Below are 19,082 nucleotides of genomic sequence, written 5' to 3' on the forward strand. Positions count from 1 at the left end.
CTATAGGCCACGTACAGTATATGTCTGTGCACACTAGCAGTATGTACATAGCATGGAGTATACTGTGATTGTTCATTTAATGTTTGTTCCCCAGGAGAAAGCGGGGCTGGGAAGACGGAGGCCAGTAAATACATCATGCAGTATATCGCAGCCATCACTAACCCCACCCAGCGTGAAGAGGTGGAAAGGTAGGTGACGGTATGTTCTGCTGATGCCCTGGGAAGCTTGTAAGCGATTGGTTGATACCATATGGTTTTTTTTATTTCCCAACATCCATAGCAATGAGTTTTACTTAATCTGACACGTCAGGCACTGTAACAGGAAGGGATTTACAGCAGTAGTGATGGTGTTTGATCTGATTTAACTTTGGAGAAGTAGAATACGGTGTATCTATCCAGAATTACACTGGTAAAGGGTTGTCTAACAGCATTAATGCACTAATACCCAAACACCATTGGCCCTTATTGTGTATCTGCTGTTATGGGTGATTAAAGATCCGTTCATGGGTTCTGACATTGTTAGTTTTGTATCTTAATCCCTTGTTTTATCTAGATATGACTGTTTTAAAGGGGAACTGTAATTTCTCTGAAATTTATACCGTAAAATAAATCACCTATAACTTGTGTTAACCTTGTTTCATGAAATGCTCTGTTTTCCTTCAAATTTATAGTAAACATTTAGTATGTGTCATTATAATCCAGTTCAGACAAGGCATAGTCAAGGCACACAATGCAAATGAAGATGAGAAATAGAAACATTGTTACATTTCTCCTCTTTTCTGTATACTCTCTGTGCTGACCGCCAGGTATAAAGGGCGGAGCTTATAACAATGAGTGACAGAGATGGAGGCGCCCAGGTGCAGGATAAAGAGGTGGGGATTGTAGTGGTATTTTCCATAATATACATATAGATAGTGGGCAATGACATGGTCAGTAAACATAATATTACATTCTGGCTATTGACATTTCCCCTTGAAGAGTCAGATATTTGGTGAAAGGCCAGGAAGCAGAACATTTGGGTAAAGGTTATTTTCAGATTTATTTTCCAGAAACAGACAGATTTTGGCCATAAATAAATCCTGTTACAATATTTCTTATATTATGAAAGGAAAAGACGCCATGCAACGGGACAAGGCTCACATTTTCCACTCACCGCTAGCCTTTGGCAAGTGAAAATTAGCCCTGGCAAGCCCTAATAAAATACACACAGACCCTCCATGCTTGCAGCTGTGAGTAGCCTGGATGGTAGGCCTCAACCTTCAAAGCCCTGGATGGGATATGACTATCCAGAGTCTAGCAATCTCCATGTCAAACTACCCAGAGTCTAGCAATCTCCATGTCAAACTACCCAGAGTCTAGCAATCTCCATGTCAAACTACCCAGAGTCTAGCAATCTCCATGTCAAACTACCCAGAGTCTAGCAATCTCCATGTCAAACTACCCAGAGTCTAGCAATCTCCATGTCAAACTACCCAGAGTCTAGCAATCTCCATGTCAAACTATGGTGTTTTAAGTTGTATTCTTTTTAAGGACATTGAAAGGCACAGGAGTGACCTTAACCCTGCAAACCTATCTCTCTCAATGACCTCAGAACCTGCGCAGATAATGAATGAACTGCCCCTTTAATAAAAAAAAACTAAGAATAAAAATCCTAAAGGTGGGGAATGTTGGAACTCTCTGTAACAGGGAACTTGGATTGGGATAGGAGAGAACACGTTTGTATTCCTCAATGATTTAATAATTCTATATCTGGAGTGTGACTTTAATAAAAAGAAATCGTGGCCAATTGACATGTATGACTTCTAGTAACAGCGCCCTCTAGAGGATCCCAAACAGATTGCAAGTAGAAGGGCAAACCAGCCAGAAAACCAGGACATAGAGTGGATCCCATGTTAGGAAGGAAGGTGGTGATGCCTTGGATATCGTGACATAAAATATCATAATAAACATCCAAACATGGTAAAACGTATAATGTGTATATAGTGCAATGTCCGAATACTGAGATAAACATTAGCCCTGGGGGGTCTTCTGGCCGTCTTGTCACCGGTTTGTTGTGTTTTGCCACATATTTTATAGATAGATCTTTCAATACTGATTTTATTTCATTGCCCACTTCTCTCTTCTCTCTCTCATTCTCTGTCTCTCTCTCTTTCTCTCTCTCTCTCTCTCTCTCTCTCTCTCTCATAGCATGCCTGGCGTCCCGATAGCTGCTGAATTCTCTGTCTCTCTCTCTGTCTCTGTCTCTCTCATAGCATGCCTGGCATCCCGATAGCTGCTGACATTCTCTGTCTCTCTCTCTCTGTCATAGCACGCCTGGCGTCCCGATTGCTGCTGATATTCTCTGTCTCTCTCTCTGTCTCTCTCTCTCTCTCACAGCATGCCTGGCGTCCCGATAGCTGCTGACATTATCGGTCTCTCTCTCTTTCTTTCTCTCTCTCTCTCATAGCATGCCTGGCGTCCCGATAGCTGCTGACATTCTCTGTCTCTCTCTTTCTCTCTCTCTGTCTCTCTCTCTCTCTCACGGCATGCCTGGCGTCCCGATAGCTGCTGAATTCTCTGTCTCTCTCTCTGTCTCTCTCACAGCATGCCTGGCGTCCCGATAGCTGCTGAATTCTCTGTCTCTCTCTCTGTCTCTCTCACAGCATGCCTGGTGTCCCGATAGCTGCTGAATTCTCTGTCTCTCTCTCTCTCTCTCATAGCATGCCTGGCGTCCCGATAGCTGCTGACATTCTCTGTCTCTCTCTCTGTCTCTCTGTCTCTGTCTCTCTCTCTCTGTCATAGCATGCCTGGCGTCCCGATAGCTGCTGACATTCTCTGTCTCTCTCTCTCTCTCTCTCTGTCTCTGTCTCTGTCTCTCTCTCATAGCATGCCTGGCGTCCCGATAGCTGCTGAATTCTCTGTCTCTCTCTCTCTGTGACAGATCCATCTGTATAGACTTGTATTGCTGGTTCGTCTGTTTGCCCTTATTTTCGCTGGATTTCCTGTCCGTATGCCTCTGTTCGTATGATTCTGGAATACCGATTAAAACTACTGAACAGACGGCCACCCAGGAGAGCAGTGTGCTGCTGGTTAACCTCTGGGCCCCAATTAGAACGTTGTGGTTAACCGCAGACACCTCTCCATTCCATTCGTACGGGTGGTCGTCGTTCGTATGCCGACCACGAGGCCGCGGCCATCTTGGGACACGAGGAGGATCAGCGGTGTTCGGTGCAAATCCTATGGAACTAAAAACGGACACTTTATCTACCGAACACCGCTGGAAGTTGCCGCCCGCCTTATATTTGCCGCTGGCCTGACATTGAAGCCAGAAAAGTGCCATTTAGGCATGGCTGAAGTGCAATACCTGGGTCACAGAGTGGGGTGTGGGAGCCAGAGACCGGAGCCAGCTAAGATAGAGGCAGTAGCCAACTGGCCCACACCTATCATCAAGACTCAGGTGTTAGCCTTTCTAGGGACAGCAGGGTACTATAGACGCTTTGTCCCCGACTACAGCACTATTGCTAAACCCTAAACCCTGACCCTGACCTGACTAAGAAGAACTTGCCTAAGCAGGTCCTGTGGTCTCCAGCTTGTGAAGCTGCGTTTCAAGCACTTAAACAGGCTCTTGTGAATGCCCCTGTCCTGGCTTCCCCAGTCCCTAACAAACATTTTCTCGTCCATACAGATGCTTCCATGTATGGACTGGGGGCTGTGCTGAGCCAGGTCGGGGAAGATGGAGGAGAGCACCCTGTCGCATATCTCAGTAGAAAGCTGTTACCCCGGGAAGTGAGTTATGTGGCAGTGGAGAAGGAATGCTTGGCCCTGGTCTGGGCCTTGAAAAAGTTAAAATAATATAGTTAACACCGTGAGATCAACCGTTGTCATTTATCCTAGATTTCTTGAAATATATGCCCAAAATTTAACCTAAGCCTTCTTTAATGAACCAGCTCCTGGATCCATCACACTGATCTCATGGTGTTAACTATATTATTTTACGTTTTTAGACAGATTTTTGGTGAAATTTCTGCCTTATCCAGTTTTGAGCATCTTCATTACAAGTCAGACTCCCTCATCCCTGTGTGTTGCATTAGGCATACCAGACTAACCTAACTCTATCTTCTCAAATTTCACCCATTGAAAAAGTTAAGCCCTTACTTGTATGGACAGGAATTTTCCCTTGTGACGGACCACAATCCCCTTGTCTGGCTTAACCGGGTCTCAGGAGACAATGGTAGACTGCTGCGGTGGAGTTTAGCATCACAACCATATAACTTCACCATCAGCTACCGACCCGGTATGCAGAATGGGAATGCAGATGGATTGTCTCGGCAAACCGACGTTCTTACTACCTCCTAGTCCAGTCATCCCCAAGTTGACCGGCTAAAGGGTCAAGCCGGGTCTGCCGGAGTGTCTCACAAGGGGGGAGCTGTGTGACAGATCCATCTGTATAGACTTGTATTGCTGGTTCGTCTGTTTGCCCTTATTTTCGCTGGATTTCCTGTCCGTATGCCTCTGTTTGTGTGATTCTGGAATACCGATTGAAACTACCGAACAGACGGCCACCCAGGAGAGGAGTGTGCTGCTGGTTAACCTCTTGGCCCCAATTAGAACGTTGTGGTTAACCGCAGACACCTCTCCATTCTATTCGTACGGGTGGTCGTCATTCGTATGCCGACCACGAGGCGGCGGCCATCTTGGGACACGAGGAGGATCAGCGGTGTTCGGTGCAAATCCTATGGAACTAAAAACGGACACTTTATCTACCGAACACCGCTGGAAGTTGCCGCCCGCCTTATATTTCGTCAAGGCGTACGAACACCTGTCAGTTCGGGAGTTTCTAACATTCGTATGGACTTTACCCAGATAGCCGTCCCATGGAGTCATTCGTATACCGGAGGACTGGTGAAAGACTTTGACTCCATGGCGATTGAACTAGGTACATCGGATCTGAGCGCTATTCGGTAGAAATATGCACTCAGATCCAGGCTATTTGGGGATACGTTACACGAACCATATTCATTCAGTATTTCTGCATTTATGTATTTTACTGTATTTTTCCTATTGCATTTTAAAATGGCGATTGTCTCTATCCTGGGAGATAATTAGGTTTCTTCCCAATTATCTCCGGGATAGAGAAGAAGGATTTATGGGTAAGATGGGAAGGGCTTATGTTGAAGCCACTGCGATTGGCTACTGTCCAATATGTTTTACAGTCTTCCACAAGGTCCTCTAGGGGAGTGTCCACCTTGTGGAGACCTGCATAAATACCGGGCAGGTAGCCCCCATTAAATACATTCCTGTTTGACCCTCAAGACGGAGCTTGGTCTCGTTTGTGGGGGAATTATTATTGGGACAGCGCTTTCGTTATTTCTAGCTGTGGAAGGAGTTCGACTGTTTTGCTGATCGGGAGTTGCCGCGTTCGTATGCTCCGTTCGGGAGTTTTGATGATCGGTTGGTTTAAATCTGCATTTCTGGAGAAGGGGATTATTCACTAAACGGCGGCTTCATCTACCTGGCGGTGAGTGTCGTAACACTCTCTGTCTCTGTCTCTCTCATAGCATGCCTGGCGTCCCGATAGTTGCTGACATTCTCTGTCTCTGTCTCTCTCTGTCATAGCATGCCTGGTGTCCCGATAGCTGCTGACATTCTCTGTCTCTCTCTCTCTGTCATAGCATGCCTGGCGTCCCGATAGCTGCCTGACATTCTCTGTCTCTGTCTCTCTCTCTCTCTCTCTCTCATAGCATGCCTGGCGTCCCGATAGCTGCTGACATTCTCTCTCTCTCTCTCTCTCTCTCTCTCTCTCTCTCTCATAGCATGCCTGGCGTCCCGATAGCTGCTGACATTCTCTGTCTCTCTCTCTCTCTGTCATAGCATGCCTGGCGTCCCGATAGCTGCCTGACATTCTCTGTCTCTCTCTCTCTCTCTCTCTCTCTCATAGCATGCCTGGCGTCCCGATAGCTGCTGACATTCTCTCTCTCTCTCTCTCTCTCTCTCTCTCTCTCTCATAGCATGCCTGGCGTCCCGATAGCTGCTGACATTCTCTGTCTCTCTCTCTCTCTGTCATAGCATGCCTGGCGTCCCGATAGCTGCTGACATTCTCTGTCTCTCTCTCTCTGTCATAGCATGCCTGGCGTCCCGATAGCTGCTGACATTCTCTGTCTCTCTCTCTCTCTGTCATAGCATGCCTGGCGTCCCGATAGCTGCCTGACATTCTCTGTCTCTCTCTCTCTCTCTCTCTCTCTCTCATAGCATGCCTGGCGTCCCGATAGCTGCTGACATTCTCTCTCTCTCTCTCTCTCTCTCTCTCTCTCTCTCATAGCATGCCTGGCGTCCCGATAGCTGCTGACATTCTCTGTCTCTCTCTCTCTCTGTCATAGCATGCCTGGCGTCCCGATAGCTGCTGACATTCTCTGTCTCTCTCTCTCTGTCATAGCATGCCTGGCGTCCCGATAGCTGCCTGACATTCTCTGTCTCTCTCTCTCTCTCTCTCTCTCTCATAGCATGCCTAGCGTCCCGATAGCTGCTGACATTCTCTCTCTCTCTCTCTCTCTCATAGCATGCCTGGCGTCCCGATAGCTGCTGACATTCTCTGTCTCTCTCTCTCTGTCTCTCTCTCTCTGTCTCTCTCTCTGTCATAGCATGCCTGGCGTCCCGATAGCTGCTGATATTCTCTTTCTTTATCTCTTTGAGGGTGAAGAACGTTTTGTTGAAATCTAACTGTGTCCTGGAAGCTTTCGGAAACGCAAAAACCAACCGCAATGACAACTCCAGCCGATTCGGCAAATACATGGATATTAACTTCGACTTCAAGGGAGACCCTACCGGAGGACATATCAACAACTACCTACTGGAGAAGGTGAGAGACCAACATGTGCGTAGATCGGATCATTGTTAAAACACTCACAGATAACAACACATCAATCACGTTTTAACTTTTTCAACAAGTTATTGTTTCTTGTGAGATGGAAGAAATAGTGTTTCATTTAGAAACCGCTCTTTGAGGAGACCCATCCTACGGAGTTATTAATCAGCGACAAAAATAACCCCAGATACAGTCAATAATTCACCTAATTCTAGAGATGGTTTTTAAGCTGATGTAAATAGGCCTAAACGAACCAGGCAAGTAAATGATAAAAATGCTATAGTTAGTATCACAATCAGTTTTACAATTCTGTTTGGAACAATGAGACTTAAGTTACACGGGGTGTATAAGAGAAGCAGATTGTGATTGCCTTCCTAGAACCGGTCACAGGGAGAGCAGGGCTCTTGGTTGGATCTGCAGTGATTGGCGCTGTCCAGAGCCAGGGTCTGTTATAATATACAAAGAGCGCCATATTACCCCAAAAAAGGAACTTGTAACTTACATTATTTATATTTTTCCAGTCTCGGGTCCTCAAACAGCAACAAGGGGAGAGGAACTTTCACTCATTCTATCAGGTGAGTAAATTATTATTTATATGTTGGATCCTCACAGGAAAGGCACATTCTGTCCAGACAGGTTCAAAGACACACACCTCCTTGGGCAGTCATAGAACAAACATCGTGACACTAACCGCTACTTATACACTCACTGGTAGTATGGATAGTGATCAGCCTCCTGACACTAATAGTAGCATTACCTGTCCACTCAGGTATAGCGCTGACACTAATAGTACCATTACCTGTCCACTCAGGTATAGCGCTGACACTAATAGTACCACTACCTGTCCACTCAGGTATAGCGAGACACTAATAGTACCATTACCTGTCCACTCAGGTATAGCGCTGACACTAATAGTAGCATTACCTGTCCACTCAGGTATAGCGCTGACACTAATAGTAGCATTACCTGTCCACTCAGGTAAAGTGCTAACTGACACTAATAGTACCATTACCTGTCCACTCATGTAAAGTGCTAACTGACACTAATAATACCACTACCTGTCCACTCAGGTATAGCGCTGACACTAATAGCATTACCTGTCCACTCAGGTATAGCGCTGACACTAATAGTAGCATTACCTGTCCACTCAGGTAAAGTGCTAACTGACACTAATAATACCATTACCTGTCCACTCAGGTATGGCGCTGACACTAATAGTACCATTACCTGTCCACTCAGGTATAGCACTGACACTAATAGTAGCATTACCTGTCCACTCAGGTATGGCGCTGACACTAATAGTACCATTACCTGTCCACTCAGGTAAAGTGCTAACTGACACTAATAGTACCATTACCTGTCCACTCAGGTATAGCTCTGACTGACACTAATAGTACCACTACCTGTCCACTCAGGTATAGCGCTGACACTGATAGTACCACTACCTGTCCACTCAGGTATATTGCTAACTGACACTAATAGTACCATTACCTGTCCACTCAGGTATATTGCTAACTGACACTAATAGTACCACTACCTGTCCACTCAGGTATAGCGCTAACTGACACTAATAGTAGCATTACCTGTCCACTCAGGTATAGCGCTGACACTAATAGTACCATTACCTGTCCACTCAGGTATAGCGCTGACACTAATAGTACCACTACCTGTCCACTCAGGTATAGCGAGACACTAATAGTACCATTACCTGTCCACTCAGGTATAGCGCTGACACTAATAGTAGCATTACCTGTCCACTCAGGTATAGCGCTGACACTAATAGTAGCATTACCTGTCCACTCAGGTAAAGTGCTAACTGACACTAATAGTACCATTACCTGTCCACTCATGTAAAGTGCTAACTGACACTAATAATACCACTACCTGTCCACTCAGGTATAGCGCTGACACTAATAGCATTACCTGTCCACTCAGGTATAGCGCTGACACTAATAGTAGCATTACCTGTCCACTCAGGTAAAGTGCTAACTGACACTAATAATACCATTACCTGTCCACTCAGGTATGGCGCTGACACTAATAGTACCATTACCTGTCCACTCAGGTATAGCACTGACACTAATAGTAGCATTACCTGTCCACTCAGGTATGGCGCTGACACTAATAGTACCATTACCTGTCCACTCAGGTAAAGTGCTAACTGACACTAATAGTACCATTACCTGTCCACTCAGGTATAGCTCTGACTGACACTAATAGTACCACTACCTGTCCACTCAGGTATAGCGCTGACACTGATAGTACCACTACCTGTCCACTCAGGTATATTGCTAACTGACACTAATAGTACCATTACCTGTCCACTCAGGTATATTGCTAACTGACACTAATAGTACCACTACCTGTCCACTCAGGTATAGCGCTAACTGACACTAATAGTACCACTACCTGTCCACTCAGGTATAGCGCTAACTGACACTAATAGTACCATTACCTGTCCACTCAGGTATAGCGCTAACTGACACTAATAGTACCACTACCTGTCCACTCAGGTATAGCGCTAACTGAGACTAATAGTACCATTACCTGTCCACTCAGGTATGGCGCTGACACTAATAGTACCATTACCTGTCCACTCAGGTAAAGTGCTAACTGACACTAATAGTACCATTACCTGTCCACTCAGGTATAGCTCTGACTGACACTAATAGTACCACTACCTGTCCACTCAGGTATAGCGCTGACACTAATAGTACCACTACCTGTCCACTCAGGTATATTGCTAACTGACACTAATAGTACCATTACCTGCCCACTCAGGTATATTGCTAACTGACACTAATAGTACCATTACCTGTCCACTCAGGTATATTGCTAACTGACACTAATAGTACCACTACCTGTCCACTCAGGTATAGCGCTAACTGACACTAATAGTACCACTACCTGTCCACTCAGGTATAGCGCTAACTGACACTAATAGTACCACTACCTGTCCACTCAGGTATAGCGCTAACTGACACTAATAGTACCATTACCTGTCCACTAAGGTATAGCGCTAACTGACACTAATAGTACCACTACCTGTCCACTCAGGTATATTGCTAACTGACACTAATAGTACCATTACCTGTCCACTCAGGTATAGCGCTAACTGACACTAATAGTACCACTCCCTGTCCACTCAGGTATATTGCTAACTGACACTAATAGTACCATTACCTGTCCACTCAGGTATAGCTCTGACTGACACTAATAGTACCATTACCTGTCCACTCGGGTATAGCGCTAACTGACACTAATAGTACCACTACCTGTCCACTCAGGTATAGCGCTTACTGACACTAATATTACCATTACCTGTCCACTCAGGTATAGCACTGACTGACACTAATATTACCATTACCTGTCCACTCAGGTATATTGCTAACTGACACTAATAGCACCATTACCTGCCCACTCAGGTATATTGCTAACTGACACTAATAGTACCATTACCTGTCCACTCAGGTATAGTGCTTACTGACACTAATAGTACCATTACTTGCCCACTCAGGTATATTGCTAACTGACACTAATAGCACCATTACCTGCCCACTCAGGTATATTGCTAACTGACACTAATAGTACCATTACCTGCACACTCAGGTATAGCGCTAACTGACACTAATAGTACCACTACCTGTCCACTGAGGTATAGCGCTAACTGACACTAATAGTACCATTACCTGCCCACTCAGGTATAGCGCTGACTGACACTAATAGTACCATTACCTGCCCACTCAGGTATAGCGCTAACTGACACTAATAGTACCACTACCTGTCCACTCAGGTATAGCGCTGACTGAAACTAATAGTACCATTACCTGCCCACTCAGGTATATTGCTAACTGACACTAATAGTACCACTACCTGTCCACTCAGGTATAGCGCTAACTGACACTAATAGTACCACTACCTGTCCACTCAGGTATAGCGCTAACTGACACTAATAGTACCACTACCTGTCCACTCAGGTATAGCGCTAACTGACACTAATAGTACCATTACCTGTCCACTCAGGTATAGCGCTAACTGACACTAATAGTACCACTACCTGTCCACTCAGGTATATTGCTAACTGACACTAATAGTACCATTACCTGTCCACTCAGGTATAGTGCTAACTGACACTAATAGTACCACTACCTGTCCACTCAGGTATATTGCTAACTGACACTAATAGTACCATTACCTGTCCACTCAGGTATAGCTCTGACTGACACTAATAGTACCATTACCTGTCCACTCGGGTATAGCGCTAACTGACACTAATAGTACCACTACCTGTCCACTCAGGTATAGCGCTTACTGACACTAATATTACCATTACCTGTCCACTCAGGTATATTGCTAACTGACACTAATAGCACCATTACCTGCCCACTCAGGTATATTGCTAACTGACACTAATAGTACCATTACCTGTCCACTCAGGTATAGTGCTTACTGACACTAATAGTACCATTACTTGCCCACTCAGGTATATTGCTAACTGACACTAATAGCACCATTACCTGCCCACTCAGGTATATTGCTAACTGACACTAATAGTACCATTACCTGCCCACTCAGGTATAGCGCTAACTGACACTAATAGTACCACTACCTGTCCACTGAGGTATAGCGCTAACTGACACTAATAGTACCATTACCTGCCTACTCAGGTATAGCGCTGACTGACACTAATAGTACCATTACCTGCCCACTCAGGTATAGCGCTAACTGACACTAATAGTACCACTACCTGTCCACTCAGGTATAGCGCTTACTGAAACTAATAGTACCATTACCTGCCCACTCAGATATATTGCTAACTGACACTAATATTACCACTACCTGTCCACTCAGGTATAGCGCTGACTGACACTAATAGTACCATTACCTGTCCACTCAGGTATAGCGCTAACTGACACTAATAGTACCATTACCTGCCCACTCAAATATATTGCTAACTGACACTAATAGTACCATTACCTGTCCACTCAGGTATAGCGCTAACTGACCCTAATAGTACCATTACCTGCCCACTCAAATATATTGCTAACTGACACTAATATTACCACTACCTGTCCACTCAGGTATAGCGCTGACTAACACTAATAGTACCATTACCTGCCCACTCAGGTATATTGCTAACTGACACTAATATTACCACTACCTGTCCACTCAGGTATAGCGCTAACTGACACTAATAGAACATCTAGATTACAAACTCTGGTACATTTTGTACCTCAACATGGGAATGCTTAAGAAACAGTCATGAATAGTGGTCTAGTGGTTTTATGGAATATATATATATATTTTTAATCTAGAATGTGGTTATGGTGCATTTCTATTCAGAGGCCAGCTGTGTTTCATTGACATTGTATGCACATGGTGCTGTGACAATAAAGTCTGAATGCTGGTAAATATTAGGTCACCAGCCCTGGTCTTTACCCCCGATATCTTCTCTTTACAGCTCCTCCTAGGGGCTCCAGATGCCACTTTAGAAAGGCTTTACCTACGGAGAGATCCTGCTTTATATAACTTCACCAGCGAGGGGTTCAACAACAATGTGAGTACTGTGTACAGCCATGCAATCTACCTGCACAATATACTATACATGCACAACATACCCATACAATATACTATACCTGCACAACATACCCATACAATATACTATACCTGCACAACATACCCATACAATATACTATACCTGTACAACATACCCATACAATATACTATACCTGTACAACATAGCCATACTATATTCTATACCTGTACAACATAGCCATACTATATTCTATACCTGTACAATATACTATACCTGTACAACATAGCCATACAATATACTATACCTGCACAACATAGCCATACAATATACTATACCTGTACAACATAGCCATACTATATTATATGCCTGTGCAATATACTATACCTGTACAATATACTATACCTGCACAACATAGCCATACTATATACTATACCTGTACAATATACTATACCTGCACAACATAGCCATACTATATACTATACCTGTACAATATACTATACCTTCACAACATAGCCATACTATATACTATACCTGTACAATATACTATACCTGTACAATATACTATACCTGTACAATATACAATATCTGTACAATATACCCGTATAATATACTATACCCATACAATATACAATATCTGTACAATATACCCGTATAATATACTATACCCATATAATATACTATACCCATACAATATACATTATCTGTACAATATACCCATACAATATCCAATATCTGTACTGTGGGGAAATGTATGGGATAATAATAGTAAACAGTTGAGAATTGCCCACTATTTCAATTCTCAGATCCCAAAGATCGTTATCGTGTAAGTGAAATGTATTCCATATAAATAAAATCACAATTTGTTATAAAAATAGATACAATTTATTGTGACAATTTAAATAATAATAATATGTAACATGTGTGATAATAATCAATGAATATTCAGTATAACATGGTATGCAATACAAAAACATTTTTTAATGGTTAACAGCCTTAATTGTCAAGACACATAGCTGCAGCTTAAGGCCATAAAACTTTAGCTGATATTTAGAATAACCCTTTCAATGCTGGTTAGACCTCCTAGGTAATTAAGACCTATTCTCATGTGATTTTAAATAAAATAACATTTAAACCAGCTCATTAGTCATTTCCTGGAACCATCCAATAAGAGTAATCTACCATGTTCTATAAGCAGAATTTTAACTTGCCTAAACAGATATTTTATCTTATTTTAGAGCAAATCAATACACCTGGATAAATATCACGATATGCTAACATGTGATATGTCACATAAATACATAATTATTCTAATTCCATCTGCAGCATGGAATGGTTATAACTATATACTTCTTAGTTAACTAAGATTTCTAAATATCGAAATCTGATCGTGACTTATCCAGTCATATATCATGCTATTAGAAATGTTTTAATTAAATTAGATTAATTAAATGAAGCTAGTATAATTACCAGTTAAATAGATATTTTCATCAGATTAGTAGGTAGTCTCAGGAATTTGAATATCATGGGTCTCTTTCTCTGTCTCCTGACTTAGCCTGCTTCCAACTGCTTCCTCTGCATATCTCTCTCTTCCCTTTGTCTTAACTTTTAAAGGGAAAAATTCACTAGGTGATAGACCAATAGAAAAACTGGAGGTGTGGTTACCTTCCAGATAGCAATTTAAGTATTTGGTCTATAGAGGGCAGTCTCGTCCCACTAAACATTCCTATCCAGGAAAGAGTTAACTTTTCCTGGTGGCTATTTTGACATCATTTACCTTATCTTTATGGTTATCTATAATTTAAGTTTACTGTCAGATCAAAGAGTTTCTTTGGGCTTTCTTCAGACTATGTGTCTGGCAAATTCTGCTATAATTTCTAATATGACAGTTATAACAAAGTATGACCCCTAAACTTACAATGGGACGTTAAACAATATCGAAAGTAAAATTAAATTATTTAATCTTCTCTGTCACAAATGTCTGGGTTTAGAATTGATTATATTCCATTAGCATTTAGACAGTCTGTCCATCCCCCGTTCTCATTCCTTATCAACAGGTTTGTATATACTAAGCATTCCTTAGCTTCTGGCAAAGTGGTTAGTTTTACAGAAGGGATAGAAATCTTGTGTCTTTTGTTAACTTGAAAAAAACAAAATGGAGTCTGCTCTGTTCAGATGGACTCTGACAATATACATGTTTAATTTCTATCATAGCACAAAATGTCTGCCGATATAAATACCCTGACAGTACAATATACCCGTATAATATACCAGGGGTAGGCAACCTATGTCACGTGTGCCATGCATGGCACTCAAGGTGTTTTTGCACGGCACTCAAGGCTGCTAGCCAAACATGCTCTGGCCTATTAGGAGTCCCAGTGAAACTTCAGATATCTGCTAATACGAAAAGGTGAAGAAGGACAATCCTCAATAAGTGATCTCAGATCACTTAAATCCAGCACTTGTGAATGGGAATCCGCACTGGAGTAGAGCAGCCCCCAACAGCTGTTGCAGCTCCTGCCCGGCCAGCCTGGTCCCCACTGGACCCCAGAGAAGCCACCCACACTGCTAGATATACACAGAAATGCAGAATAACCCCCCATCATACAGATAATACGAACAGCCCACACACAAACACACCCGACCTGCACAAACGCAACGCCACTAACAATGCACATACAGCAATTTTGCTTCCAAATTCCTTCTTGACCCCAAAATAGCAGTCAGATGTCTCCTTGAATCAAGCAGCTATTACCCCACTAATTAGAAATTATATCCCTGTATGTTATGTTTTTGCAAGTATTTATCCAATTTCAGTTTGAACATCTGTATGGACTCTGATAAAACCACCTCTTCAGGCAAAGAATTCCATATCCTTATTCTTCTTACTGTAAAAAAACCTTTTCTTTGCCTTAGATGAAATCTCCTTTCTTCAAGCCTAAATGTGTGACCTCGTGTCCTATGTATAGCCCTGTTTATGAATAGATTTCCAGATAATGGTTTGTACTGGGATAGACGTAGTGCTAACCTAAGGGGCAAACACAATCAGAAACAAGACATGTTCTTTTAAATGGACGGACAGGCAGGTGGTAGCACTCTTGACAAGGTAGTGATATCTGCCTTGTGAGACACAGATCTCTGTCTTGTTAGGTCACCAGGTGGAGTAAGGAGGTGCAACGTCACCAGAACGCTGATAATTCTAATGATAGCTGATGAAGGTTGTGATTACATAGCAGCTTTATATGTAATATGAGGAAATGGCCACTAGATGTCACCCTTGCTCCACCAACTGATGATGCAGAGGGCCTCAACTAAACACCAAATTACAATGAATGAAAAACCAAAGTGCAAAATTCTAAACTGTGACTGAAAGGGAGTGTGAGAATTTTACCAAATCTGCTCATTTTACCTGCATTTTGCAAATTGCCTTTAATTTATTACAATTCAGGGTAAATAAGATGCCGGGTGAAGAATTCCCGCCTCGCTCCACGCTTTGCCTCTATTAAAGGACAGAACTGTATTACTAACGCTATAGTGTTCGCCTGCCCTTAGCTAAAGGTCTGGTACGCCATTTTAACACTTATCTCTTTAAGCGCCGAGGTCCTGGTGCACTGGCTGCATCTTCTTCTCTCTACGGTAATGGTGGAACCTAATGCACACGTGTGGCGAGCGCCGTTGCAATTTACGCATTCTTCAATGGAAAGCATTGAATCAAAGAGTGAGGTCATCCAGCATCGTCACAGAGTTAAACTTAGTGAAAAGCCAGGAAGCGCTTCTAGTGGGTGGAGTTAATCGTGCAATTTATTTATTGCAATTTCTCAGAAACATTTTTAACATTGCATGGTTAAGGGGACAGGGACACTGCACCCACCTCAATTAGATGACGTCTGGGTGTCTTTAGTGTCCCTTTAATCCGGAAGATCACCCAACTAATTCATGGAACGCTCCCAGCTCTGATTTGGTATTAAAATTGTACTGTGCATCTGTTATCTCTCCAGGGGCGCCCTCCCTAGTCAATCTCCCTGGCTGCTCTCCCAGGGGCACTCTCCCAGCTCTCAACCATGGCGCTGTCCATGGGCCGACTCTCTGTGAGCAATGTCTCTCCCTGGCTCCTCTCTTATAACATTCTATGTGTTTTCTGTTTCAGTTGGTGATCAATGACAAATCAGACTACAAGACAGTGGTGGAATCACTAAAAGTCATTGGATTCAGCTCCGAGGAGGTGGACTCAATCTACAGTATCCTGGCGGCAATTCTCCACCTGGTGAGATAATTCTATATAGCGCCTTTAAAACCAAACTACACATCACTAGTTACAAGATGCCCCCACGACCATCGATATGCTGAGCCCCCACCACCATAGATATGCTGTGCCCCCACCACCATAGATATGCTGTGCCCCCACGACCATAGATATGCTGTGCCCCCATGACCATCGATATGCTGAGCCCCCACGACCATCGATATGCTGAGCCCCCATGACCATAGATATGCTGTGCCCCCATGACCATCGATATGCTGAGCCCCCACCACTATAGATATGCTGTGCCCCCACGACCATCAATATGCTGAGCCCCCACGACCATCAATATGCTGTGCCCCCACGACCATCAATATGCTGTGCCCCCACCACCATAGATATGCTGTGCCCCCACCACCATAGATATGCTGTGCCCCCATGACCATCAATATGCTGTGCCCCCACGACCATCAATATGCTGTGCCCCCACCACCATAGATATGCTGTGCCCCCACGACCATCAATATGCTGAGCCCCCACGACCATCAATATGCTGTGCCCCCACGACCATCAATATGCTGTGCCCCCACGACCATCAATATGCTGTGCCCCCACCACCATAGATATGCTGTGCCCCCATGACCATCAATATGCTGAGCCCCCACGACCATCAATATGCTGTGCCCCCACGACCATCAATATGCTGTGCCCCCACCACCATCGATATGCTGTGCCCCCATGGCCATCGATATGCTGAGCCCCCACCACCATAGATATGCTTTGCCCCCACGACCATCAATATGCTGTGCCCCCACGACCATCGATATGCTGAGCCCCCACGACCATCAATATGCTGTGCCCCCACGACCATCGATATGCTGAGCCCCCACGACCATCGATATGCTGAGCCCCCACGACCATCAATATGCTGTGCCCCCACGACCATCGATATGCTGAGCCCCCACGACCATCGATATGCTGAGCCCCCACGACCATCGATATGCTGTGCCCCCACCACCATAGATATGCTGTGCCCCCACGACCATCAATATGCTGAGCCCCCACGACCATCAATATGCTGTGCCCCCACGACCATCAATATGCTGTGCCCCCACGACCATCGATATGCTGAGCCCCCACGACCATCGATATGCTGTGCCCCCACGACCATAGATATGCTGTGCCCCCATGGCCATCGATATGCTGAGCCCCCACGACCATCGATATGCTGAGCCCCCACGACCATCAATATGCTGTGCCCCCACGACCATCGATATGCTGAGCCCCCACGACCATCGATATGCTGAGCCCCCACGACCATCGATATGCTGTGCCCCCACCACCATAGATATGCTGTGCCCCCACGACCATCAATATGCTGAGCCCCCACGACCATCAATATGCTGTGCCCCCACGACCATCAATATGCTGTGCCCCCACGACCATCAATATGCTGAGCCCCCACGACCATCAATATGCTGTGCCCCCACCACCATCGATATGCTGTGCCCCCATGGCCATCGATATGCTGAGCCCCCACCACCATAGATATGCTGAGCCCCCACGACCATCAATATGCTGTGCCCCCACGACCATCGATATGCTGAGCCCCCACGACCATCGATATGCTGAGCCCCCACGACCATCGATATGCTGAGCCCCCACGACCATCGATATGCTGAGCCCCCATGACCATCAATATGCTGTGCCCCCACCACCATCGATATGCTGTGCCCCCATGGCCATCGATATGCTGAGCCCCCACCACCATAGATATGCTTTGCCCCCACGACCATCAATATGCTGTGCCCCCACGACCATCGATATGCTGAGCCCCCACGACCATCAATATGCTGTGCCCCCACGACCATCAATATTCTGTGCCCCCACGACCATCAATATGCTGTGCCCCCATGGCCATCGATATGCTGAGCCCCCACGACCATCGATATGCTGAGCCCCCACGACCATCGATATGCTGTGCCCCCACGACCATCGATATGCTGAGCCCCCACGACCATCGATATGCTGAGCCCCCACGACCATCAATATGCTGTGCCCCCACGACCATCGATATGCTGAGCCCCCACGACCATCAATATGCTGTGCCCCCACGACCATCGATATGCTGAGCCCCCACGACCATCGATATGCTGAGCCCCCACGACCATCGATATGCTGAGCCCCCACGACCATCAATATGCTGAGCCCCCACGACCATCAATATGCTGTGCCCCCACGACCATCGATATGCTGAGCCCCCACGACCATCGATATGCTGAGCCCCCACGACCATCGATATGCTGTGCCCCCACCACCATAGATATGCTGTGCCCCCACGACCATCAATATGCTGAGCCCCCACGACCATCAATATGCTGTGCCCCCACGACCATCAATATGCTGTGCCCCCACGACCATCGATATGCTGAGCCCCCACGACCATCGATATGCTGTGCCCCCACGACC

The 19,082-nt window shown here is 45.0% G+C and overlaps 1 protein-coding gene across 1 annotated transcript in view; it reads left to right on the forward strand.

The window, feature by feature from the left end:
- MYO1G (myosin IG) overlaps positions 1–19,082 on the forward strand; it is a 212,900-nt gene that overhangs the window by 20,288 nt on the left and 173,530 nt on the right. The window contains exons 3-7 of the mRNA XM_063452858.1: positions 95–188; positions 6,669–6,834; positions 7,362–7,415; positions 12,302–12,397; positions 16,521–16,637. Coding sequence (XP_063308928.1) covers positions 95–188; positions 6,669–6,834; positions 7,362–7,415; positions 12,302–12,397; positions 16,521–16,637 — 527 coding nt within the window. The remainder of the gene's footprint in view (positions 1–94; positions 189–6,668; positions 6,835–7,361; positions 7,416–12,301; positions 12,398–16,520; positions 16,638–19,082) is intronic.

The sequence above is a fragment of the Pelobates fuscus genome, chromosome 4, assembly GCF_036172605.1.
Source record: "Pelobates fuscus isolate aPelFus1 chromosome 4, aPelFus1.pri, whole genome shotgun sequence".
Taxonomy (NCBI): Eukaryota; Metazoa; Chordata; class Amphibia; order Anura; family Pelobatidae; genus Pelobates; species Pelobates fuscus.